The following is a 27650-nucleotide window of genomic DNA, read 5'->3' on the forward strand; positions in this document are numbered from 1 at the left end:
TTGTAGTGTATTATTGAGTCAAAATTAATAGAAGTGTGATCTAACATCACTGCGATCGCTTTCTGTGATACGTGTATCCCCTGATGTTTATTGATATATATCACTGGACGGTGATTGTAGTGATATGTGTATCCTGGCCTCTCTAGCCCAGTGCAATTTCTAATCAATAAAATATTTCAAAATCGCACTCATAGGCACAGTGGGAAGCAAACGTTTGTGATATGTTGGGATACACATATCAGTGAACGTTGATCGCAGTAAAATTGGTATCCCTGGCCTGTAAGCGCTTTTGTTTGGCTAGACACTTCACCAAAAACAATTTCTAATCAATATATCAATTCCGCACCCATGGGCGCATATTTATAGAACCAGGAACCCTTTCTTAAATACAACAAATTATTCCATTAGGCGTAGATGCTACGTTGATTTAACTGTTCTCACGCAACGCTTCTACCCACCGGAAATTCCTCTATTAAACAATGCCCAAATTAGGAAGTTGGACCTTGTATACTTCTATTTATGACCTTTCTTTCGCGGGAAATTCGCATCTTACGAGAATTATTAAGATGGATGCCACAAAATATTCAAATCTGGTTCATTATTTGAGAGATAAAGAGTATCCAGAGGGCGCAAGCAAGCGTGAAAAAGGAGTGTTACGGAGACTTTCGAAACAGTTCACGTTTGATGTACAATCAGGCTCGCTTTTCTACGTCGACCGTGGTAACGATGGATTAACCTTTAACCGCATGGTCATTCAAGAGGAGGAAAAGGCAAGGGTTTTCGATGAGTGTCACTCTTCACCTTTTGCGGGCCACGCCGGGCGGGACAACACCATTCAAAAAATTAAGGAGCGCTACTACTGGCCCTCTTACTACAAGGATACTGTTGAATTGGTGAGTTTAATAAAATGTATACACGTAGAGGCATTGGTGTTGCGTAACATTTGATACCATCACGGTCTGTCACAATTCATGCATCTTAACACTAGCGTTTCAGTGGCAATTACTATTTTGGATTTTTAAAGCTGGCACTTACTCAAATCAGTCTGTCAAGTTTATTGGTCTTACTATGTAGATATTTGCAATGTAAAGTTGATAAGAATAAATAAAAATAATAAGATCGGCGAACGGGAGAAGTAACCCATGCAAAGTGCAACCCTGAAATGTAATTATAAATCTAAAAGGAACTATAAAATTTAAATAAAAATAATAAGATCGACGAACGGGAGAAGTAACCCATGCAAAGTGCAACCCTGAAATGTAATCAAACATCTAAAAGGAACTATAAAATTTAATGTATCGCGATAGATCAACTCAATAACTAATTAGATCAATAAAATTAAGAACGATGGCACCTCAGAGGTAGCATTTGCAGGGCATGTCAATATAATAAGTGGTGACCAGCAAAGTTAAATCATAGTTCTACTAAGTATAGTTAAATAAGTGACTAGTAAAAAAATTTTAAACGAACTTAAAACGAGACAACTTGTCATAAGAAGCTAGATTGCAGATAAAATTCCAAGGTTTTACATTTCTATTTAAAAAAAGAGGCCTGAAAAGTCGCGGTTTTGCAAAAAGCGGGCTCAAGTAAAGAGCATGATTCTTTCAGCGAGATCAGCCATGTGAAATAATCAGTCAAATTTGTGAATTCGGTAGTTCCCAGTACTTGTGAGACACAGCCATATAATAAAAGGCATTTAACAACAATAATGGTAAAATATTTATAAAACAATGACTTTTCTTTACTTCCAATAGATGTTGTAATAAAAGAATCTGAGGCTTCTCTATGTTCTCTCAATGCTTCTCTAAGTGTGGCCTTCTCTTACACAAACAGATTCGAAATTGTGACCGGTGTCAACGTAATACCAGTGAAAGCAAAAGTTACGACGTGCTGCATCCCGTGAAGGTGGTTTCTAAAGTTTGGTACCTAGTCGGTATTGATTTAATAGATGCCGGCAAGGTTTCCGCCCAAGGAAATCGCTATCTTCTGACAATGACGGATTACTTTAGCAAGTATGTAGAGGCAATTCCTCTGCCAGACAAGAGTGCCGTAAGCGTAGCAAAGGGCCTTTACAAAGCATATTGTCGCCATGGAGCCCCAGCTCACATCATTTCAGACCAGGGTAGAGAATTCGTTAACCAGGTAGGTCAGCGTTTTATACAACGGAAACCTTTGACAGACATCTGTGTAGCGGCTTGCATGACGTTGCTGCATTGTCTCTGTTGCAGGTGTGCGAGCGCTTCATGACAACATTTGGTGTCCACCAGAGGATCGCGTCAGCATATCATCCGGAGTCTAATGGCCTAGATGAGAGATCAAACCAGTCAATAAAGAAGTGAGCGTTGCAATCATTTTCTGTCTAAAAATAACTCTTAACTCCTATCAGTGACATGAAAGAGGGCATGACATGCTACCTAAAATATCATTCAGCTAAGCTAGTGCTTTCAAAGTTTATTTCCATTCGGTAATGTGCTTGGGATTCCAGTGTTAAAACTACGGACTGAAGCGAATGCAAAGATGTTAAATATTACATATTATCTGAATTACAAGAGCAGGTAATACATCATCTAATGTTCTTACCTACCTAATGTTCTTATTCCAGTTCGTGTAAAATGGTTGGTGCCAATCATTTTCCACGAACTGGAATAAGAACATTCTACCGACAACAATCATTCACTTGACTCTGATGATGACTTCCGCACAGGTTGTCGAAACGTCAGTCACTACCACCGACAACAGTCCTTCTCAGGACCACACTCACCCGGACGATTAGCCTCCACTTTCACATGTTACCCCTGGGTTCAAGCCATTTACTGCACTTGTCACTTTTGTTTAGTACCCTTAGGAAGATTGCGGATGACCACGATCGGGATTGGGACGAGTACACGGATGGTGCTCTTTTTGAAATTAACACCAACAGATCAAACACCACCAAGTTCAGCCCATTCTATTTAATGTATGGTAGGCATCCACGTTTGCCTCTTGAAGTCCAAAAGTATGTAAAGCACGTCGATAACGACCCCAGCGAAATTGAAAAACTGGCAAGGGAATTAAACTCAGAGGAGGTCCTCCAGGAGCATGTGCAACAAATGACAGCCACAAGAGATGCACTTTTCCCAAGAGTGCAGGGAAACATAGAAGCTGCACAAGAAAAGCAAAAGAAGCAGTTCTTAAAAAGAAAAGGAGGCTTCGACTGCACACTGAAGAAGGGTGATGCTGTTCTACGCCGCAATATGCTCCAAAAGACAAAAAAGGGGCACAAAATGGAAGACCAGTGGACTGGCCCATACACCATAGAAGAGGTTGACTTACAAAAGGGAACCTGCAGGTTACGTGGAAAAAGTGGCGAGAAACTAAGAAGGATAGTGAACATGAAAGACCTCAAAGCGTACAGGGTTCAATCCACAGCTCAGCAGACAGCACAACCACCATTGCAGCATCCTCACTGTTCTTCTCAGCATTCAGCGACAGCACCCCAACATCAACAACAGGTGCCATCGCAGCAGCCAGTACCATCTATGCAGCCTGCAACACCATTGCAGCAGCCAAAACAATCCCAGCAGCTATCGCCAACCAAAACGGCCACAATACAGCAGTTAATGTCATCCCAACAAGCACCATCCAAGCAGCCTACACCACACCAACAGCCAGCACCACACCACCGGCCAACACCAATGCCACGGACAAAGGTACCCCAACCAAAAGTACCACCCAATCAGCCAACACCAATGCCACGGATAAAGGTTCCCCAACCAAAAGTACCACCCAATCAGCCAACACCAATGCCGCGATCAAAGTGCCCCAAACTTCAAGCACCTTCCAAGCAGCCAAAAGAACATCACCAGCCAGCACCTTCCAGCCAGCCAACACAACCAAATCAACCTACACCTTCCAGCCAGCCAACATCACCTAATCAGCTAGCACCTTCCAGCCAGCCAACATCACCTAATCAGCTAGCACCTTCCAGCCAGCCAACATCACCTAATCAGCTAGCACCTTCCAAACAGCAAACATCACCTCATCAGCCAGCACCTTTAAACCAGCAAAAATCACCTAATCAGCTAGTACCTTCCAAACGGCAAACATCACCTCATCAGCCAGCACCTTTAAACCAGCAAAAATCACTTAATCAGCTAGCACCTTCCAAACAGCAAACATCACCTCATCAGCCAGCACCTTTAAAACTGCAAAAATCACCTAATCAGCTAGCATCTTCCAGCTAGCCAACATCACTTAATCAGCCAGCACCTTCCAAACAGCAAACATCACTTAATCAGCTAGCACCTTCCAAACAGCAAACATCACTTGATCAGCTAGCACCTTCCAAACAGCAAACATCACTTAATCAGCCAGCACCTTCCAAACAAAAAACATCATTTAATCAGCAAGCACCTTCCAAACAGCAAACATCACTTAATCAGCAAGCACCTTCCAGGCAGCCAAAACCACCTAATCTGCCAGGGGCTCAGCAGCCGGCAAAATACCAGCCCTTTGAACCAAACAAAAAAATACAGAACATTTCAAAGAGGGACATTGCTTCCTGCTTTGACAAAGTAATCAAAGATCACCTTTCAGAAGTACTCAGTGGCACCAAGGAAAGCTGGCGACATGAAATTTTCCATGGAAGAATATTATCAGACAAAGATAAAGAGATGATCGAAAGGGTAGATCTCAAGTTCAATGTGCCATTTGGGGACTTTGAGGAAAATCAAACATATCACATGGTAACTCTAATAGCAAAGCACTTCCCAAAGGTCAGTCAAAAGTACTTAATGGAGGTACTTTTACCAGAGGCTCTAATTACCCTATGTTTTCAGCAATTACAAATTACACACAACCAGGCTGAGGATCTCCTAGAAAGTGGTGGAAAGCATGAGGCAGATGCATTCCTGCAAAAAATACAACACAGAAGTAAAGGAAAGTTCTTGAAAAAGAAAAAGGCCCCGAAAAGAAAAATGCAAGGAGCCGAAGAAGCTGAAGACGAAGTTAAGTTTTTGAAACAGGCTAGGATGGACGAAGCATCTATTGCTAAAATGCAAAGGCCTACATTTAAACTGAATCAAGAAGATGTAGACATAATTGGCAAAAATGCAATGCTTACAGACCATCAAATACAAATGGCCCAAGAACTGTTGCATCGCCAATTTCCTTATATCGAGGGGCTGCTGTCTCCAACAATTGGGAAGGCAGAACAGTTTCCAGTGATGCGGAACAGCTTCATTCAAGTGCTACACACTGGTGGTAATCACTGGGTTTGTGTCAGTAATATTGGATGCAGCCACAACAACCAAGTGAAACTCTATGACAGTCTTTATAGTGGAATTGCGCCATTCACCAGAGAGCAGATTGGTGCCCTTCTTTTCAACCAAGACAGCAATGTCATTGAAATTTGTGTCCCTCCTGTTGACCAGCAAACAAATGGGACAGACTGTGGAGTTTTTGTGATTGCGTTTGCCACAGCACTCTGCCATAATATGGACCCCACATCACTTAAGTTCAACAGGCGGGCAATAAGGGCACATCTCTTAGATTCCCTTAAAAATGGATACATTGGCATATTCCCCTTTGAGGAAAAATCAAGCGTTGGTTATGAAGAGACTGTTGCCATGCCAGTGTACTGTGACTGCCGCCTCCCATACAATCCAACCAAAGACCAGATGGCAGAATGCACCAATTGCAAGAAGTGGTTCCATCAAGCTTGCCAAAAAATTCCTGACAAAGTTTTCAAGTATAAAAGGTTTCAATGGAAGTGCAATAACTGCCAAATTGCTTAGATACAGACATCTAGTTTTTAAGGCAAATGGTTATTGAAAAGATTAGGGACTGTCAATTTTTATGTGGTGGGGTGGTAGATAGTCACTATAATATGTGATGACTTCCCCTTTTCATCAAAATTTTTCCCTGCCCCCACCCCTTGTTACCATAATTGTGTGACACTTAAGAGTAGTTATTTGGGTTAAACCCCTTCCTCTCCAAACTGACCATTTTTATTTGGTTGGCTCCACTTTCAAACCAACTGTTCTGGCATGACCCCCCTGAAAACTATTAAACCCCCTACCTCTTAAAACTGAAAAAGTCTCACCACTCAACAAAATGTCAGGCCAAAACACTTCAATGTCAACTCGGGCTAAAATACTAGTACAAGAAAAAGGAAAAGTAAATGATTTTGGCAATGGTAATTCAATGAAGCCATTGTGCTAATTGTCAACTACATAAAATACAAGAGGTTTACAGATGAAATCAATACCATGGAATAAATCATTAAAAAGTATCACAATTTGAAAAAGAAAAAAAATCACCATTTGTTAGTCATTGTTAACAAGCCTATCCATAAATGCCTTTTTCCAGAGGGTACTTCCCTTCTTGGAGTTTGTTGATATTTTTTTGCATTGTCTGATAGGTTTCACTTCTGTAACAAACCCAGTTTTAGAGTTTGCCCATTGATTTACAGGTGGCTTGTTCACAAATTAATCAGCATTATTAGGCTTTGAAACAATGTTAAGTTTTTTTGTAGTTTTACTGCTATTTTACAAGAATATGTGACATTTATAAAGTAGAACAAAAGTTTGCTCTGAAATATTTATTTTGGATAGTACATATACATTTGAGGAACACTGAAACATTGCAAGTAGATATCGCTTACCATGCAGTGGATATCACTTTACTAGTAGATTAATATTATCAGTTAACAATCATTTTCATAATCTATGCAGCCATGTTGACTTATCAATAAAATTACCTGATCTTTCGCATGTAGTTCAAATTAGTTGGCCTGTTGTTTTTATGAGCACTTATTAGACACAACAAAAACAGTGCAGAAAAATATCCAGGCTGTCCATACTGGCAAATACTGGAAAAGCAAGACTTCGGTTACCATGATAAGGACTTGGTTGTCCAGGGCCGTACAGATTTCAAAACAAAAACAAACAAAAAAAAAAAACAATATCAACAACATAGAAGCCCCGTTTAAAAATGAATTCAAATGGTTTTGATGTATAGTGAGTGATTGATGTGAACTACGGAACGTGAACACGAAATAGTTTCCAAACGCGGTAAAGTTCTAGACCTTTAATCCACCAAAACAACTTATTGCGCAAACACACTTTTAAGTTGTCGCAAACGACAGGACAAACGCTAGTTTCGAGCAGTGGCTCGAGCGAACTAATCGTTGGTACTTAAATTAAATGCTGGCGAAACGACTGATATCCATGTAACTATTTTAAAGGTTTTGGAAATATAAAAACACCTCTTACCTTGTTATTCAGTTGCATTGTGATCTTCTTCCGTTTATATTTTGGATCGGAAACTTTAAAATATAAAACCACAAAATTTGTTCCTCGTAGCCACCATGTTTTCTTTGAAGCTCTAAGAGGCCCTACCCTGGTCCCAGAGGTTCTCCTCTCTCTACCGGAGTACGAGAATTCGGCGCGAAGCGCCGGCCAACGAGCTGCAAAGCAGCGAGCGGAGAGAACCTCTGGTCAGGACCGTTGAGAATCTCACCTTCATGCCTCCAAGCTTCGAGTGACAGCCATCAATCACGCCCCTTTCCGACAGCCAATCAGAGGTATTCTACCCCCAGAGGTATTTTAGTACTTTACTCTGATTGGTTGTCGGAAAGGGGCGTGATTGATGGCTGTCACCCGAAGCTTGGTGGCATGAAAGTGAGATTCTTAAAGGTCCTTACCAGGGGTTCTCTCCGCTTGCTGCTTTGCAGCTCGTTGGTCGGCGCTTCGCGCCGAATTCTCGTACTCGGGTAGAGAGAAGAGAACCTCTGGGACCAGGGTAAAGAGGCCCGGGTGCAAAGCTTCAGTGTTTTGTGTATCCCTACCAGGGGTACACATATCACTAGTGATATGTGTGCGGGGATACACATATCACGGGGGTACACATATCACTGTGACACCGGTTGTCACTTGAGTACGGTACGCTGTCTTGTGTTCTTTTCGGTGTTATTATGATAAAAAAAGAAAAAACAGTTGTAAATCGTAATAAAGCTACTCTAGATTAAGTTTAAAATGCCTGGCGATAATTGTTCCGTGGTTGGCTGTGGATCGTGCAGGCGATCGAAAGGTATAGGCATTTGGAAACTTCCCGCTCCGAGGAACGAAGTATACAAAAAGTGGAGAGCAGACTGGCTGAATGAACTCACAAAATCAAGAGAAGTAGACAAAGATTTCCAGAAACAAATTGACAGCGATAGAGTCTTTACATGCGAGAAGCATTTCGCTCTTGATGATATAGAAATTGGTAAGTATTCAGACTAAAGCTTGTGTGTGTATGGTGCTTACCAGTATGGAATGTAGGATTTTTGTGCGCGGCACAGCACAACCGAAGGTGTATGTGTAGTTAGTAGTTAGTAGAGGGGATTATAAACATCAGATGTGTGTTTATAACTTGGAACTGACGATGTTTACTTTTGTGTTCCGTGATGGCAACACATGTCTTGTACTAACCAAAGCTCTTCCGCCTTTCTTACTGATAGATAAATTATTTAACTTTGCTTTTAGTCGTGTCTTCAAAGATGACCAAGAAAAGACCGAAGTTTGGTTCTCTACCGACTCTAAATATGCCCCAAAAAAGCCACCAAAAGGAAAAGCTAGCGCCACGAAGACTGCTATCGATCGTGAAGGACTTGCCTGAAACCAAAAGAAAGAATGCTTGTTATAGTAACTTTGTAGAACTTTGCAAACGAGTTCATCCTTTGAAAACCCTCAGTGACTGGTCAGTTCAAGAGTTAAATGACAGAATATTGCTGAGAAAGATAAAAAACACCTTTTTGTTGCCAGAAGTTGAAATCATGATAGATGACAGTTTGGGATACACAATTTCAATGTTTGGATGGCTCATACCTGAAGACCATGAACTGTATTCTAGATATTTAAGATCAGTCAGTAATATCACAGTTTCTGACCTTGTGAAAGATGTTGAAAGCCACTCCATATGTCCTGGAGTAATTCCACATGAACTATCCAATGCTGTAATACCCCACATCATCCCGAAATCTGTCGATCCACTATTCGACGATAGTTCATTTCCACACCAGCAGTATTGGAGAATGAGAGGATGTGAAATTTTAACAGAGGATGAGGGCCAGCAGTGTGCTGGTTGCTATGGATATTCACATGAGTCTCGGCTAAAAGAAAGGGCCAAGCAGAACAAACTAGCTAAGCCAGCGCATCTCAATACCCCAGTCTCTAAGACATCTCCAGAACGATTAAAACTGACTTTGCAGATGCAAAGATTGAAATGTGCAACCCTTGAAAAGAAACTTCAAGAAATGAAACTTGAAATCGAGAAATCAAGTGTTGAGATTGATCATGAACTCAGTAAAGACATGACTGATATACTTGGTCAGGCAGAGATCACACCATTCATGAGCCTATTTTGGCAACAACAAAAGAAACTCCACAACAGCACATCAACTGGTGTCAGATATCACCCAATGATAATTCGTTATTGTTTGTCATTGGCAGCCAAATCACCATCTTGCTACGAGGAAATAAGAAAAAGTGGGATACTAGTACTGCCAAGCCAAAGAACACTGCGGGATTATAGAAACTTTATTAGACCCAAAAGGGGCTTTCACGAGAATGTGATTGAAGAACTGAAAGCATTAACAGACAAGTACTTTGATGTGCAACGATATGTTGTCTTGCTATTTGACGAAATGAAAATCATGTCAAATCTTGTTTTTGATAAGGTCACAGGCGAATTGATTGGATATGTGGATCTTGGTGACCCTGATGTCAACTTTGGAGCTCTGGAAAAACTTGATGAGGTTGCAACTCATGCTCTTGCTTTCCTCATCAGAGGTGTTTGTACAGAGTTGAAGTTCTGCTTGGCCCACTTTTCTACCAATGGAGCTACTTCTACCCAGATAATGCCATTGTTCTGGGAGGCTGTTGCTATTTTGGAGTTAACCTGTAACCTCTGGGTTATTGCTTCTACTTCAGATGGAGCCACACCAAATAGAAGATTCTACCGAATGCATAAGAGTCTTGATGGAAATGCTGACAAGGATGTGTGCTATCGCACAATCAATTTGTTTGCACCACAGAGGTTTATATACTTCTTCTCAGATGCCCCTCATCTTGTAAAGACCACAAGAAACTGTCTGTATCATTCTGGATCTGGTACTTGTACCAGGTATGAGTTTACAAAACAATTTCAAGATAAAAAGCAAAAGGAATTTTACTGTGCAGGTGGAGAGCTGTTGGCCTTTGCTGTCCCAGTAACAATAGGGGCAGCAGTTACGTCCAACAGCCAATAGAATGGTTATGATCAGGGCCCAGTTGTTCAAAGGCCGATTAGCTCTAACCCAGGGTTAAATTTTAATCCAGGTTTCTAAATTTCTCTAATCAAAAGCCATTTTGGGATAATTTAAATTGCCAAATGGGCAATCTTATATCCGTAACTGTTATTGGGACAGCAAAGGACAGCAGCTGTCCATCTACACACAAGAAATCCCATCTGCTTATTATCTTGCATTTATATATGTTTTACATTTTGCTGTTAATAACTCCTTATATGATATTGTAAGTTGGCAATGATTTGCTGCATACATATTAATGTTGACTGATTATTGTTTCCAGGTATATGTGGAATGATGGTCACTACTTATTATGGCAGCACATCACCCAAATCTTTTATCAAGATGCAGAGAATGGCTTGAAGTTGCTTCCTAGAATTACATATGAACATGTTAAGCTGAATTCGTACTCCAGCATGCGTGTCAGCCTGGCAGCTCAAGTGCTAAGTGCATCAATGGCAGCTGTTTTAAGATCATTTGGCCCTCCTGGTACAGCAGGTACAGCGAAGCTTTGTGAAATGTTTGACTCTTTCTTTGATTGCTTAAATGTACGCAGTAAAATTGAACATCAACGGAAGAGAAAACCTTTCCTTGCTCCTTACACATCCACTGATGATCCAAGATTCCCTTGGCTTGAAGATGAGTTCCTTGGATATCTTAAGCAGTGGAAAGAATGCACACTCAACCGACCTGGGAATTTCACAGCCAATGCCAGAAATAGAATGTTTATATCTTGGCAGACATACGAGGGTCTACAGATCACATCCTATTCAGTTGTGGAAGCAACCAAGTTTCTTCTTAATGAGGGTGTTGAATATGTCTTAACTGAAAGATTCTGTCAAGATCCCATAGAAGAATATTTTGGCAGTCAAAGAAAACATGGAAGAAGATGTGACAATCCAGACATCAGAATGTTTGGGTACAATGACAACAACATTCGAATACAGCGATCTATATCATGCCAGTCTGGCAATACCAGGGGAAGGAAAGACAAAAGCAAGGCATGGGTCAATGTGACTGATGACCCTCTTCCCAAAAGAAAAAAACAGTGAGATTTTTAGAGAGTGATTGTCATATGACTGTGAAAAAAATAGGCAAACTATTTGATAGTCTGTAGAAAAAATAAGCCCATTTTTTTCTTTTATCTTTGAATTTCAACTTTTACAAACTGATTGGTCTATTTTCTCATGCCTATAATATTATGGAAATCACACTGTCTAAATGCATTGATTCTGATTTAAAGCCACAGCTACAGGAGTACTTCTCAGATCGAAACAAAGAGTAAACACACAAGTAGTACTGAACCTGTTCTTTACTTAATAGATAAAGATTTTGTCTTTCTTATCATGTTTCTAATGTTCTTTTCGTGCATTTTTGCACCAAAGAGTTTATAGTTTCTAACTGAAATTTTTTTTGATCCACGTATAAGGCCCCCCCCCCCGAGCTTATAAGCCCTGAGCTTATAGGCAGAGAAATATGGTATGTATGTTGAAGTTGTCCTAAATAATAAATGATAATTACTAAAAGCAATTCAGTCTAATTTTGCCTTAGTTCCTGTGGAGGGTCTAATGATGTCTTTGCGAAGTGCTTTTGATTTCAGCTGTTTTAGTTTTATCTTGTGTTTCTGTAATATGTCCTTTGCAAAAGAAAATGAGCAAACTTTTACTTCTGTTTCATAGCAGAAGGGTCTTCTAATTTCCCAGCCTTAAGTACAGACATGCTTGCTCAGTTTCTAATAATTTCTTTACAATTGCATGCTTGTTGTAAAGCTTGTGGAGTACAGAACCTCCAATGTACTGTAGTCCAGCTTTTTCTTTATCGGACAGTTTAGTCAATGAAACACACGTATGACTTGCAAGTAATTTCTCTTCAGCACTATGTGCAAGCATGCTGTCAGCAACCTTAGTTGAAAGTAGGGTAGCAGCATTCCTTGATAATCCTTCAAAATGCTTCGCAGAATGCAAAGCAATATTTGATTAAAAAGCAGCATAAAATCTCTCAACGTTTCCAGAGTTGACTAAACGGTTATATAAGTTCTGAATTTCAAAGAATTCTGATGTTATGTTGCAGTTGTAGGACTTGATTCTTTTTTCAGCTGTGGGTACATTTTGCAGTCGCACAATTTTAATTTGGCTTTCTCGACAATCCTTGAATAAGTTTCGACTGTTAAATAGCTCTGTCGTTTCCCTTGGTCTTCCTTTTCGATAACTTTGTGCTTTACAGTTATGTGGCGTTTCAGTCCACTCTTGCTCTTGCATTTCTTGTGGCAATGTTGACATACAATGCTTTCGAGTTGAACCTGTCATCGGTGCAAACAAAAAGTTCGCGTTGATAGCGTTTAGTTAAGAGTTAGCTTTCATTTATAAAAATAAGGATACAATCCAAGCACAATCAACAAAGTGGTCAATAATAATAAAATTGCTGATTAAGATAAGTATTTCGCACTTAGTTCGCAAGAAAAAGACGGTTTCAAGCTTGAGCACAAATCAGAATTGATCGAGTGACGGGTGATCTTTTCCTTGCTTACGCTAAAACATTTAATTTTGAGCAGATTTAAACTCTTACTTCATCGGCAGCTTCTTCAAAGTGTTAATCGATTTCTTCTTCATCTAAAATTTCTAAGACAGCGTCGAAATCGTCTCCAAACAAAAATAAATCGATCATGTCAGCCATGTTTATCTTGATGTGTGCACGGTACTGGTCACGTGATGGTACGGTTCAACCTCAAAAGCGAAACAATAGGCCGGCCCTTTGAAGTTAGCCGGCTTTCCAAACCAGTCCCCTCTACTAACTATGATGACAGTTACTTGTCAAGAAATGTTTCAAAGTTTGCCCGGAAGCCTTTTCAGTTACATTTACTAATTTAGAATATTTCGGTGAAAGCTTTCTCTTTAGTTAACGTCTGTATTCTTTATCATTCACTCGCTAACAAATTGTTAAGGTTATGGAGGATTTTCTCGTAATTAAACTCGTAATTGTAGCCCTAAATCATTCGGGTTCTTTTGGAAATTATTTTGTTATGTGTTCAATAGAAAAATCCTATCGAAAAAAATAAAAATGTTATTGACCAGCATAGGTCGGTCCGTATTGGGAAAAACTGTGCCCTCTGTCTTGAGTACCGCCCTCCGCCTACGGCCTCGGGCGGTATCCAAGACCTCGGGCACAGTTTTTCCCAATACGGACCTCCCGTCTGGTGAATAACATATATATCCAGCGGATACGTGTTTACAAGACATACGATGCTATCCAGTGGATAGCATTATCCAGCCTTTGCACAATCAGCCCCTGGATGTGAATAAGTTATCTGTATTATTGCGCTAAAATGATGGATTTGGACAAATTTACACCACACGGTAATTCTAGTAAACTTGCCCCGGAGACAAATTTTCTCAATACTGATCACCTTACGGTAAAACCTCGAAAACTTGTTTTCATCAAAAGATTGTAAAAGTCACATCAAATTTTCAATTTTTTTTTCTTCAATACAAGTTATCCTCTCAGAATTTTCGAACATATGCTACTGTTGGAGAAATGAGGGCCGGTTATTTTACCAAAGTTTAGCAGTTGTCTTACAAAACCGCGTTCTAAACTGTCCTCAATTTAGGGAGGGGGGACATGGGGGGGGGGGGGCCTGAACACCGCAACACCGCAAAGAAAAATTAACTAACACCGCATGACCGCAAGAAAAGACCACGGAACACCGTCACCGCAACTATTTTTAGCTACATAATTTTAACGTCTTTAATTGACGTAATACTTTTATACCTATACAATTATCCACAAAATAAGTACATCAAAACGTATATTTGTCAGTGCATGCTTACGTGTCGATACTGTTAACGTTGATACCCGTAAATCAGTTTTCCTGTACTTAACGGGAGAGCTCGTTTGTATGAAAGTCCATGAACATGACTCAGAAGTCGACCCGAAAAGCTGCTAGGGATAAAACAACATTTTCAGAGCGTTGAGCGTTCTCTTAGTAGTTAATATTGTCACATAAATAAACTTTGCCGTTCAGTTTATTTGATCTGCAGAGTATTTTGAAAGATTAATATTGCTTTAAAGTTATATTACTACATCTTTAGACAGGAAGAAGCCGAAAAAAATTTCACTGTATAAGCCGATTATTGAATCGTATAGCTCTTCCAAAGCGTGACCTTGCGCCCAGCAGAAAGGTTGTGGAGCTCCCGATTTCTACTTGAAGATAGTTTCCACTTTCGTCACTGGCTCCTATATCATCCTCATCGCTGCTTCCATCGTATTCAGGCTCACTTCCGCTTTCCTCTATGACTTGTTCTTCGGTTTGAGAGTCTTCTCCAGGTCCTTCACTTTCTTGTCCATCTTCCTCATCTTGGTCAGCTTCTTCCAATTTAATATTTATGGGTTGGTCAGACCTGATGCAGTGTCTCTGATAGATGTACTCGGGTAGAGTACCATGCTTTGCCATCGTCGTCTCTTGGCGCACTGTTCGCTGTCGTACTGCAGCTCCATAAGCCGAAGACCAATCCCGCATAATGTCGCAGTTTGGTTTCGACAACTTCACAAGGTGATGCAAAGTTTGACTAGGTCTTTTCAAGGTAGTTCACTTTATATTCTCTCAGCTTTAATTTATTGAAATACGGTGTACCATGTAAATTTAAGAACGTCCTAAGAACGTTTTCACCCTCAAATCGTAAAAAGATAGTCTCAGCTCTAAAATTTGACATTCTTAGGCATAATAAAAGAGTGTATCACGGAGGTAAACCAACATGGCGGCTCCATATCTGGGCTCTCCCTGGAGGTACATCCTGGGGAATTATTCCACGCACTCCTTCAGGACTCTTGAACTTGGATCAGATCAATTCCGTGGAAAAATGAAAAGTCTGGGCTAAAAGGCTGAAAATAAAAATAGGTTCGACTTCCCTGATCTCCTGCCAGTTTAAAAGCGAAATGTGACAGCTGATAAATTAAAATAACTCCCTAAGCCATTCGGTTTTGAAAGCTGATGCCATTTCTCAACGTACTAATTTGTTTGTTTGTTTGTTTGTATTGTTTTGTTTTGTTTTTTTTTTCATTTTTCAAATAAACGGGGGTGGACTTCGTCATGAAACACCCTCGTGAATTATTGATTACGTTATGACCCCACTTCAGAACTATTCAGCTCGTTAAGACTTCCCACTAACAGTTTCCCGTCACACGAAAAAGAGTGACTCAGGATCTACTTTGCCTAGCCAGATCCTAGGATGGTCAATTGAATTCAGTGTACATGAGGAAGCTTCGTTCGGTAGCAATCATTCTCATAGGTGCACGCTGGTTCAGTACAGGGCCTAACTTTGTCGAATCTCGCTAGAAAAGCGTGTTTTCAAAAACGGAAAGTTTTGACGCACAATAACGCTGAATGTCGTCAGGCTGCTCTCGACAGACAGGCGGGTATCACCAGATGAATTGGCGCCAAACGATCTTTAATTTCTAAATAAGGAAGACGAAAAGAAAAACGTAAAACGAAAAGTTAACCACAACAGTAACGAGAGCCGAATACATAATAATGAAAAGAAAACTATAAAAACTGAAAAAAGCGGCAAACCGAAGGCATTGAAACTCGCAACAAATAAAACAAGCAAACCGAAAAAACACCAGCAAAAAAAGCAAGAAAACAGATGTTTCAAAATCATATGCTTCCAAATTAAATCCACCAGTTTTGATTCTGAATATGAAGAAAATTATTGAGGGCGAATGAAAAAGGAGAGACATCGAAAATGTGTTTATATTTCTTATTTCGAAAGAGCGAAAGTTTTGTTTTCGAATGGTAAAAAACAGCATCTCAACCGTTTTTTTTTTAGGCAATTGTTGGTTTTACAAATACCCGGAGAGGCAGTCCTCTCGTTTCAGGAGAAACCTTGTTCTTCCCCTGTCATTATCGAAACATAAACTTATGTCACTATGGCTTTAAAAAGCTCTTGAAAGCAGACGCCTTGACAAATATCATGAGACACTTGAACTCATTTCAGAGCTCCGAAATCGTAAATTTTCTCGATTGACTGCGAGTGCATGGCCTAGTGATTACTCACATCCCCTAGCTCCCATCCCCTCCCCTCCCCCCCACCCCCACCCCCATCCTCAGAGGAGTAGACGGATGTCCGGTCCCGCCTTAGACATTTTTTAAATGTCTTATTTCTTCAATTTCTCGTCAGTTCTGTGCTTGTGTCGCCCATTATCCGTCGTTGCGCCGATATCTTTAAGAGTGCAAACAAGCAGGTGAAAACATTATTTTAATTTTCCTTATTCAGTTGACGTTGATAAATTTTCCGAGTCACATTCTTGCTTTTTGGGATCACCATCTGCCTGATTCCAAATATATGTCTTGGTTCCAGTTCCTAACAGGAGAAGATTTAGAAAGCTTGTTAACAAACCCCCACTACTTCAGCTTGGTTATCTTCTGCGCATCCTCGGAGACCCAGGGACTGTGGGTCGATTTCAAGTTAGGGCATGAAGAGCCCCTAGGGACATTGTCTTACAAGACTAGTTCCAAATGGTCGCAGTCGTTCTGCCATCTGATTGGTGCCAGAAAATCTTTGTGTTTTTCTGCCCAATCAGAGGGAAGTGTCCTTTCGTGTGTTTTAATACGGACAAATAGTAATAGCGCAGTTGCTCGCCATGTATGTTAAGGCCGTGCGACGGAGATTTGCTTGAGGTGAAAAGTTTCAGTCTCAGCACACAATGTAAGAGAAATCGATCAGATTGTCCGCGAAAATCTTACCGGAAATTATACTGAATACTTTCGCAGGTATCACTAGAGAACGTGTTTTAAAGTTTGCGAGGTTTGTATACAACACGATGGTTGCAGTCATTGAAATGTCGCTTTAAACGTTAAACGAGATTTAAGCTTAAATCTTTTCTAGATTCTTTGCATAATTTGCTGTGACTGAAACTTAATTTGCCAATCCCGTGAAGTTATTTCGTCGGACGGGCCACGCAGGTATGTCGAGCAACTGGTACTTGCGCAACTTTCTGTGCGTGCCAAAATCTAATCTCGTCTTCGCTTGAAAAAAAAGAAAAGAAACCTTTGCTTATTAGATGTGGTTAGATGACCCTGTACTATTAGGCTGACATTTGCAATAAACCAAACCCGCCGTTTCCATCCATTACTTCTTGGTCTTTGGTTTTGTTTTTCCCATTGAAAGCAGCATCGGATCGATTCCCATTGATCAAAGGTATTTAACTTGGTCTTCAACAATCGACAGAAGAGGTGAAATGACAATGACCAAGGGACTAGAAGAGAATCCGTGGCCTTCCTAGCTCAAGAATTTCAACACTCTAGGCAACAGTTGAAAGATTAAACTCTTTCCTAACCCCTTCGGTAACTGCCCGAAAAAACCTCTCCTTCTCACGATGTTCTCATTAATAAGTGTTCAGATTTTAATTAGCTAACCGGAAACACAGCTAAGCTTTCTCTAAACGCTTGCTGGATGTCGTCCACGAACTTAAGCCGTATTGTGAACGACTTTACTACAAAGCGAAGATTAGATTTTGGCGCGCACAGAAAGCAGAAAGCTACGTAGGCGAAAGAGCCAGTTGCTCAACATACCTGCGTGGCCCGTGCGACGAAATAACTTCACGGGATTGGCAAAGTTTCAGTCACAGCAAATTATGCAAAGAATCTAGAAAGATTTAAGCTCAAATCTCCTTTAACGTTTAAAGCGACATATCAATGACTGCAACCATCGTGTTGTATACAAACCTCACAAACTTTAAAACACGTTCTCTTAGGATACCTGCGAAAGTATTCAGTATAATTTCCGGTAGGATTTTCGCGGACAATCTGATCGATTTTGTTGCAATATGCCATTGCATATTGCAATTAGTCCATAATTGTTTTATCGTTATTCCCAGTACACACCACTCTTTTATTCATATGCAATTAGCTATAGATTGCGTTAAAAATTATTATTCATAGCGAGTGTGAATGTCTTGTATTTAAGCATCCAGAAAGCGGTTAGGACGCAGGAAATAAAATTTAATTCTCATTTCTAGGAAAGGTTGTCTTGTGCGGATATATTTCTTCATGCCGGAGACAAAAAACCACATGAGGAAACAGATTTCCCTTACATTGTGTGCTAAGACTGAAACTTTTCACCTCAAGCAAATTCCGTCGCACCGCCTAACAAACATAGCGAGCAACTGAGCTATTAGTGTATGTCCGTGTTAAAACACACGAAAGGACACTTCACTCTGATTGGGCAGAAAAACACAAAGATTTTCTGGCACCAATCAGATGGCAGAACGACTGCGACCGTTTGGAACTAGTCTTGTAAGACAATGTCCCCAGGGGCTCTTCATGCCCTAACTTGAAATCGACCCACAGCCCCTGGGTCTCCGAGGTTGTCTTCTCCGAACGTTTTCTTTCAGATTGCAGAGAGGATACTGTATTTCAGAGCAGTTGACTCTATTTCTTTACGAGTTCTCGTCATCTAAAACCATTTCGACATTCGAGCAGGTCCAGAAAAGGGAATTTCATACTTTTTCCGCTATTTACGAGATGTTTAATTCGATAAGATCTAGACTAGTCAAACGATCTATGGTTGCGAAAGAACTTCTCTTGTTTTTCCTCTTTTGCGGAGCGGGATTTACCTCAGCTATTTTGGAAGAACGGGAACAGAGTTCACAATGCCGTAAACAAACGGTGTTTTGTCCTTGCAAGGACAGGCGAGGAATGACTGGCCATATACTTGTGGTAACATGTAGCGATCAAAACGATCCCAATAATCCGCTTTGCCAAGGAGAAACTTTAATCTCAGAGGATTGCGGAAAAGGTGAGCTTCTATGTTAAAATTACGGTGCTACTTAAATGTGATTCGTTAAGCGTAATTAAACGTGAGGAGATCTCAATCATGTGAAATTTGTTTAGCCGTTGAGTGGACTTTATGGCCAGTTTGGCTGATTTGAATTTAGTTGTGCAACTGGAAAAGTTATATAAAGTGATCAAGGAGATGGACACTATTTCACACTTGCACTCTCAAATTATAGTTCCAATATTAATAATTGATTTGATATCACTTCAAAACCTTCAAAGGAAAGTAGAGCTTGAGGAATTGCAAAAAATTAATGGTATTAATGATAAAAAAGATAAGGCAAATTTCTTAAAACCTGAAATATGTTGTCCCAGATTCAAGGCCTTAATTTTTTAAGCCTTTACCTTCCAGAAGTGATTAACATGTATCTTCCCCCCACAATATCCATACATTACCCAGCAAACAGTTAATGAGAATATTCAATTTTTTTACTATATAGTACAATACTTTATTTAACTTGGAGTTTACACCTAACGTTACCAGCTATTTTATGGGTAATCATAGTCTTATCAGGTAGAAGTTTTTGCCCTGATCAAATATCAAATTCTGATAACTATTTTTCAAGGAAATCTGTAGCAGGTAGAAGGGGGACTATTTAACAATTATTCCACGAGCGCGCGTTGGATACGAGATGATAGATAGCCAACGAGGCGCTACACGCCTCGTTGGCTATAATCATCTCATATCCAACAAGCGCGAGTGGAATAATTGTTTTATTAAAAACGTTAAATTAAATTATTAAATTTTATTAAATTTTTAGCTCCCTTTTAATTTTAAGCTGACACGTATGCTTGCCATATTTGTAGATCATGGTATATTGGCTGATATACCATAATGGCTAAGCCAATAAAAAGTCTTGAATTGCATTATCCAAAGATCTAGTTTTTAATAAAATCAGTTAGATCTTGGGGGTCAAAGAGTTCTTTGTACAGAAGTTTCATTTACATACATGTAGAACTTTTTTACCCTAAAATTATTGTTGAGGTGAATTTGCAGGCATGAATTTGTAAACAGGATTTCTGACCTTTTATAAGGCTGCTTGCCATACCCTCTTTGGATTGTTTTTGTGAATCAATAATATAGTCAGTTCATTACATAGTGAAATATTAAACAATTTGATATCATAAATAACACTGGAGAAGCATTCATTTTTCTTATTTACCTCTTGTACAAATTTCAAAATGTAGGACTTAGTCCACTGAGTGACCCAATATATTCCTTATAAAAACATGCTCTGTTCCTCAAAATACAAAATCCTTTTCAAAGCTTCAAATGAAAATTTTCATTTTTGTTTAACCTGTTCCATTAGGCCCTTATCTTCCCCTGGGGAGGCAACTCAAGGAAAGTTTGGTTGCACATGTGCTTGGTGGTGTTAAAACTTTAATTCTCCAGAATCGACCAGTAATTCTCCCTACTGAGTGCCAATATTTGTTGTAAATTAGGCAAGGAATTTGGTGTGACATCGAGATAACATTAAGTAATGGATAAGCTTTTCTGTTCTCTTAACCTGCTTACAAGAGAAAATTCTGGAATCATCTGGAAAAATTATTTACTTTTCACTTCTAAGTGGTAAATGGTTCAAACCCTGACAAGGAAGACTTTCAATTTGGAAGTTAAACTAAATATTTTATGTTTTCATAAATGTTAGCATGGTATTATCAATCATAATTAAAGATTGGGATGTGTCAATTAGCTCTTTGTTGACACTTTGATGTCTATTGACGAAAGCTGTTAGTCAAAGTTTGAGTTTTCAGGACAAATTTGACTGAAGCTCAAGGGAAAGTAAAATTATTTTAAGTAAATGGGGAGTTTGATGTAATCGTGTTTGAATTAGTGGGGTTCTACTTTACATTGTTCATTTGACTAGTTTTTGAATTTTGCCACAAGTGTCATCATAAAATGGTGTTAAACCAGTTAGGTCAAGGCCAGAGTTATGAAGGGGCTTTGCATTACTGGTGCAATAGTTGTGTGTTGCTTAACACAGCTGGCTATTTGCATGTTGATTGAACTTTGTTACGGTTTCGATTTGAAATTTCATGTTGGTCAAAATACTAGATAATTTGAGAGATTTTAGGGGTAAAATAGTAAAGGTGGAGGCAAACTTGTGTTACTGCAGGGGACAAAGGTGGTCAGGCAAACTTGCTATGTGGTGAAACCTCCAGCTACTTCAGAAATAATTTTCAAATTAATAAAAAGTAATTCAACAAACATGTTTCAGGGCATTGTTTATAGATATTTTTTCAAGTAGGGTGTGTTGTATAGAAAGAGTAATTGCATACATGCCAACTCTTCTGGATTATCCAGTAGTCTCCTGGATACAGAATAAGTCTCCAGTATTCTGTGTGGCTCACCTGATAGTTACCGTATTTATTCGCCTATAAGCCGAGCGATTTTTCCAACAATTTAAACTGAGAACAGGTAAATTCTCGCCAAGGTAGGGGGTTCGGCTTATAGCCGAGTATTTTCGCCAAAAAATATTTACGGGTGCTTAACAAGATTCGAAATTCAATGTTTATTCGACTATAAGCCGAGCGATTATCAACAAACACGAATTTCCGAGATCACGAAAGGTAGGTACATGTAAATCATTGTTGGTCATTGACTTTAATTTATGTGGTGGCTCCTAAAGGAGCCGTTTTGTTTATGAAGTTGAGGTTTGTGACATTGAAGTTTTTAGTCATCGTCGTCTTCTTCGCTGTCAGTCTCAAACTCATCCTCCATGTCATCATCAGCTACCTCAGGCATTTCGTCGTCGTAGATGGCGTCGTCTTCTGTTCCATCGAGAGCGTTTGAGATCCCGCACGTTTTGAACGATCTTCTCGCCATGTCTTCCGGAATCTCTTCCTATGACTGCTTCACCCAACGAAGGAACAGGTTTTTCGACGGGGCCTTCTTCTTTCCCGCTGGCGTGTACTCGAAGGGACCTGTCATCATCCAGTTAAGGTAATTTCGCCGCATGTAGTCCTTGAATGGTTTGTTGAGGCATTTGTCTAATGGCTGCAGGACTGGAGTCAGGCCACCTGGAATAACAGCTACGTCGATCTTGCGCCGTTGTAGGTCTGCTTTCACCGACTCTGTCAGATGGGCTCGGAAAGAATCCCATACAAGCAGTGACCGTTCATCGCGAGGATTCCGTGGCAAACAGGTTCGAATCCACTCCTTCACTCCTGAAATAAATAACAGAATACCCAATTAGATTAAATTTACAGAATGCGAAGATCAGTCATTTGAGCATAACATCAATTACCAGTGAGCTATGAAATAGAAATGTGACAAATTCCTACCTTTTTCATCCATCCAGCCCTTCTTGTGGAACGATACTCGAACAGTGTCTGGAACAGCGAGGTCTCTTGGAGTGCGAACACCTTTGAAGATCACGGAAGGTGGAAGTTTTTTGCCATCGGCGGCGGCTGCGAGTGTGACTGTAAAGCTCCTCTTCTCGGCGCCGCAAGACTTCACTGGAACTGTTCTGCTGCCACTGAATTCAATTGTTCTCCTCGACGGAAGCTCGAATCGCATAGGAGTTTCATCCATATTGAACAGCCTGGAGAGCGAATGGCCACACCGCTGCCGAAGTGCGATCACAAACCGATGGAACTGGATGATCTTTTCTTCCAGATCTTGTGGGAGTCGCTGGGCCAGGGTTGTCTTAGTGCGAAGGCTGATGGAATGGCGCTTTTTCCATCTCTGGTACCAACCCAGTGAGGCTTTGAAGTCTGGGTCACTGCTCAACTCCTTCGCTTTCAGCCGTAGAATTAATCCGCTTACAGCAATTCCTGTAAAAGATAAAAGAGATCAATTGTTTGACTTGTTTTGACAACATGAAAAACTGGCCAATCAGAAGCGGTCATTCTCACGGTTTGTGTAAACATTGCAACACGATCTGACAGATATCAGCTGATCGAAGCTTTTCATTGTCTTAAAGAAGCGAAAGACTTACCTTGACTCCTCTGCTCTGAAAACCAGTCCAGTAGTGTTTGATCCAATTCAGGATACTTTGGCGAAAAGCAGCCCATCGTCTTTCGCTTTGCTGACATTTTAAGCTCACCATTAAACAGGTTCGCTTGATCTTTTCGCCAGCGACGCACCATCGATTCACTGATTCCGTAATCTCTAGCGATCTCGGAGTTGTTCTCGACGGCCTCTGCTTCAGCAACGACTTTTAGTTTGAACGCTAAGTTGTATGAAGAACGACGAACTTTCGGCATGATGATCGATTACGATAATTTTGAAAGAGAGCGATTGTTTGAGACAGGATTCTGAACTCAGGTGAATGTTTTGTTATGTCGCGCATGGTTCTATTTATTTACACATTAAATTCAACTTATCTGTGATTTGTTGTTACTTTCAATTAAACGACCAATAACAACTGAGTAAATAACCTACTTTTTGGTTGCATGTTTCCCGAGAGGGAAGCTCCTTTTGTTTTAGGTTTATGTTAATTCATCTCAGTTAACGACACGCGTGGAGTACTTTGCAATTATTAGGTCTCGGCTTATAGCCGAATGTTTTGTGTTTATTTTTTATTTCAATGCAACAGCTGCTGACATGAAGAAGTTTAGGGTCTCGGCTTATAGCCGAGATCGGCTTATAGGCGAATAAATACGGTACTGTAATAGGTAACACCCTCTTAATGATTATTTTAATTGCTTTCTAATTTAGTGAACTTTTCATCAAAGCGGCACAGACGTGACACTGGAAATTGTATGAATGGAATCATACCAGGATCCCCCCACACCTCAGATAAAGACCCTCAAGCACTAATGATCAGTGGAAGTAGTATAACGCGTGATGTGGATGATAGCCCCACATTTGAATGCCAAGTCCATTCAAACTTTTCAGCAAATGTAACTTGGCTGTTTAATGGCAAACCTCTGGAAAAAAAGTGGCATTATTCGTTTGCATCTTGCAAACGAAATTTACAAGTCAAATACATTTCAAAAAGTGATGCAGGATTCTACACATGTGTTGTGACAAATGAGAAGGGGAAACAGGCATCAGTTCGTGTTAAGTTAAACGTGAATGGTAGGTAACCACCTCTAATGGTTCGTACTGTAATCTTTGGAGCAAGCTTTTCCCCCTCAAAGCTGACACCCACATATAACACATGTAGCTTAGCCAGGTCATCCCCTAAAAACAACTCATGAGTTTGGTAGAGAAATATCTGAACCTTGTCTCATTACATCGGGTGTCCCTCAAGGGTCAATCCTTGGCCCTTTACTCTTTATCCTTTTTGTCAATGACCTTCCTACAGTTTGAGAGCGATGCCAGATTCTCATGTACGCTGACAATACAGTTATGTATTTTGCCTCTTAAGTAACGCCCAAGAAATCAGTAGTACTTTTACCAGTTAACTTGCCAAGGTCATTGATTGGCTTGTATACAATAGTCTTTTTATTCACCAAGGAAAAACAGAATGTGTTTTATTTGGTACTGGTTCTAGATTAGCAAATGCTGATCTCTCTGTGAATATTGATGGTTAGGAGCTAACACGGGTTGCTGAGTATAAATATCTAGGAGTAATTTAGGATGAGTCGCTTTCATGGAACGCACACGTGAATTATTTAATTACTGATCAAAGTCTGTAAGAGATTAGGAATTCTTGGCCGCACTAGGGGGAGCATTGGTATGCATACTGCTGGTATAATTATAGACATCAAGTATTCTTCCTGTTCTTGATTATTGCGATACCGTTTGGAATTTTTGCGGACGTATAAATGCTGATAATTTAGAAAAACTACAGAGACGTGCGGTAAGCATTATCATGAAAACCAACAACGGTGATGAAGCACTAGCTCACCTTAGATATAATACGCTGGAGCTTAGACGGGACACTCATGCATTAAACCTTGTGAAGAAATGTCTTAATAAGCGCTGCTCGCAATTTTTAATGGATTACTTTTCTTTTAATAGAGATATTGTGCAGAGAAAAATGTGGCAAAGTGATCATCTCCGTTTTCCCTCTATCGAACTAGAATGTACGAAAAAAGCTATTATCATGGATGTGAAGTTTTTAATCGTAACTTGTAGTTTTTATCAATGGTTTTAATAGTTTTAATGCAGTTTTAGGATATCTTTCTATTAGCGTAGTTGGACTAGTTTCATGTATTTTTAACTTTTTTCATTTCTTTTTGTTAGGGCCTCTAAGGATATCAGTTTTCGTAACTGTAGGAGTTACCCTAACTAAATAAAAGTATCTTCTTCTTCTTCTTCTTCTTCTAAATTGAAGGGATGAACTATTATCCTTAAATTATAATAGAGACTGAGCGGGCTTAAGTGCTATATTTTAGTGCTATATAGAATTATCTCTTTAATGTGTCTCTGATAGGTTTAATTTAGGAAACTGTTGAAATGATCTCACAGAACTGACACATGCTAAAGGCAGACAAGTCAATTTTAAATTGTTGCTTTTTACTAGCACCCTTCAAAATAGAATTTGATGAAACAGGAGACTGACGCTTTTCTTTGCTCAAGAAAGCAAAGAACAATTGGAGATGATGATAATACCATATATACCCGTGTGTAATGAGCACTTTTTTTCTACATAAATAATCATCAAAATCACGGTGCGTATTATACACAGATTCCATTGTTTGTCACACACGTCCTAATTTGCATACGTTAAAACAACTAAAAAGTAACACATTTAAGGCTTTAATTAAATAACATATTTTCAATGAAAAATTATAGGTGCATATTAAGTTTTTACACTGAAATAAAGAGGAAAGAGAAAAATCGCTAAATATTTTTGCAAGTGTACAGACAGGCATGAGGATAATTTAGATTTCAGAGTGGATATGCAAATTTAGCCGCATGTGAAGAGATCTTATGTTATATTTTTCAATATAAGAAGCAAGAAGAAAGTGAGCAAGAAATATTTCAGGATAAGAGCTTTATTTGAAGCAGTTCTTGATTTGCTGTTATAAGCGAAAAACGCGCGAATTTCTTATGTGTAAAAAACGTACTGCAGTGGGATTCATCGTGGTTATATTGTTGTTTACCTGACTTTACGGCCAGAGAATTGCATAGCGTTAGTTTGAAGATTCTAAAATACGACGACATTACACAAAATCTTCAATACTTTTCGGACATATTGTTGCTCACTCATAACATTTACCGAGCCATGGAATCGTCAAATTAGCTAGGCCTCGCTTGAAGTCCTAAAGTTTGTTTTCAATACTCTCACAAAAAGTCATAAGTAACAAAAGATATTGATGTTAATGATATAGTAAACTTCTTCTTGTTGTTTTATTAATAAATAATTGTACGAATTTAACTTATCTTTTTTGCCGTGAAAAACTTTTCTTTCTGACAAATTAGGTTAAAAACAAGGGTGCGCATTAAACGTGGGCGTGCATTATACACGGGTAAATATCGTTGCATGGGAATGAAAAAAACTCAAAATTTTGATCTTTTAGTAAATAGGTATTTATTGTGGCAGGGGTTAATGGCCATCTGTTGTATGTTGATCCTAAGACAATAAATGAGTTATAATGTCCTCTGTACCATGTGCATGCAGCTGGATACTGGTGGAGCCTTGAATTTGTGAAAACGCAGCCATAGAAAACTGGAAAGTTATTTTTTGGACGATGAAAAAGGTTTGGACATAAAGACAAAATTTTGAAAGTGAATTGATGCACTTAGTTTGAATTAATCATTTTTCCAAGCTGCATTAAGCATAGAACTAATGAAGTTCTTGTTATTTTGCTCTGTAAAATCTTTGTTGGACGGCCAAATAGCTTAGAAAAAGTCTAAATTTGCTCATTGTTAATGATTATTATTGGTAAAGTTTAAAAAAAATTGTTTGATAAACTTATTTTTCTGAGGAATCAGTCCTTTAGTGCAGAATGTGGAAGTTTTGCCCCAATCTTCTTCAGTGACTCCTCTGTACAGGCTGTAGGTTTACATGCAGTTACTCTACCATGAATGTAAGAGAATGAAAAAAATAAAGTAGCTTAGAAACAGTCTTTGAATTTGCTCACAAACATTTGTCGTTGGTCCTGATGCTGTGGACCACAACTGCTGTTCAAGATTACATTAAATGCATTTTATTACCATTGATACTTTAATTAACTTGGCTTTGATTTAGAGGAAAGGGTTGCAGTAACAATTGATTCTTACCGAGTCCTCTGTTTAATTTTAGTGAGAGGTCCCCCAGTTGTAGAGTCTGCAGGACTTGAACCTGGGGACACACCCTACATTGGAGCGACAGTAAACATAACCTGTAGCATCCGAAGTATTGATCCATTAGTAGCTGGTTCAGTTTTGAAGAATGGCACAAGATTAAATGAGGATAATAAACAACTGAAGTATGAGTATCATCATATAAGAGAAAAAGATAAGCCTACCCTCTTACTTACTAAACTGGAAATTAAGAACATCACAAAGGAAGATGCTGGAAACTACACTTGTCGGGCCAATGGATATGGCATGAAGTCATTCAAATCATTTCTTCTTAAAGTTGGTATGGTAAATTACTCTTATATTTATTTATCATTCATTTATACAGTACC

General features: G+C 39.4%; 2 protein-coding genes, 1 long non-coding RNA gene and 2 pseudogenes across 6 annotated transcripts in view; 3 read left to right on the top strand and 2 right to left on the bottom strand.

The window, feature by feature from the left end:
• Nucleotides 1-1040: 1040 nt before the first annotated feature.
• LOC148716901 (uncharacterized) lies at nucleotides 1041-7371 on the bottom strand. Of its 3 annotated transcripts, XR_015995446.1 has the most exons (4): nucleotides 7254-7371; nucleotides 6740-6885; nucleotides 6059-6135; nucleotides 1041-2303 (listed from the first exon to the last, which is right to left on the bottom strand). It is a non-coding gene; the product is annotated as an uncharacterized LOC148716901 (long non-coding RNA). The 3 variants fall into 3 exon arrangements; XR_015995447.1 differs by lacking the exon at nucleotides 6059-6135; XR_015995448.1 differs by lacking the exons at nucleotides 6059-6135; nucleotides 6740-6885.
• LOC148716902 (uncharacterized) lies at nucleotides 2746-6756 on the top strand (annotated as a pseudogene).
• Nucleotides 7372-7791: 420 nt separating the features above from the next.
• On the top strand, nucleotides 7792-11839 carry LOC148716903 (uncharacterized). Its single transcript, XM_088745506.1, has 3 exons — nucleotides 7792-8247; nucleotides 8508-10146; nucleotides 10593-11839. The coding sequence occupies exons 1-3, from the start codon at nucleotides 8016-8018 to the stop codon at nucleotides 11359-11361; spliced, it is 2640 nt and encodes an 879-aa protein (XP_088601632.1). The 5' UTR covers nucleotides 7792-8015; the 3' UTR covers nucleotides 11362-11839.
• On the bottom strand, nucleotides 11604-13099 carry LOC148716904 (uncharacterized; annotated as a pseudogene). Its single transcript, XR_015995501.1, has 2 exons — nucleotides 12875-13099; nucleotides 11604-12608 (listed from the first exon to the last, which is right to left on the bottom strand). The product of XR_015995501.1 is annotated as an uncharacterized LOC148716904 (transcript).
• A 5584-nt stretch (nucleotides 13100-18683) lies between these two features.
• Nucleotides 18684-27650, top strand: part of LOC148716905 (uncharacterized) — a 14149-nt gene continuing 5182 nt past the window's right edge. The window contains exons 1-3 of the mRNA XM_088745642.1: nucleotides 18684-19098; nucleotides 23800-24162; nucleotides 27281-27601. Coding sequence (XP_088601768.1) covers nucleotides 18825-19098; nucleotides 23800-24162; nucleotides 27281-27601 — 958 coding nt within the window. The 5' untranslated portion in view covers nucleotides 18684-18824. The remainder of the gene's footprint in view (nucleotides 19099-23799; nucleotides 24163-27280; nucleotides 27602-27650) is intronic.

Source organism: Stylophora pistillata, chromosome 14 (genome assembly GCF_964205215.1).
Source record: "Stylophora pistillata chromosome 14, jaStyPist1.2, whole genome shotgun sequence".
Taxonomy (NCBI): Eukaryota; Metazoa; Cnidaria; class Anthozoa; order Scleractinia; family Pocilloporidae; genus Stylophora; species Stylophora pistillata.

Bases quoted from the DNA above. Each gene is read 5' to 3' on its own strand.
- LOC148716903 (XM_088745506.1), top strand. From the start codon at position 8,016: ATGCCTGGCGATAATTGTTCCGTGGTTGGCTGTGGATCGTGCAGGCGA. The intron at 8,248-8,507 runs GTAAGTATTCAG...CTTTGCTTTTAG, and splicing joins TCTTGATGATATAGAAATTG to TCGTGTCTTCAAAGATGACC. The intron at 10,147-10,592 runs GTATGAGTTTAC...TATTGTTTCCAG, and splicing joins GGATCTGGTACTTGTACCAG to GTATATGTGGAATGATGGTC.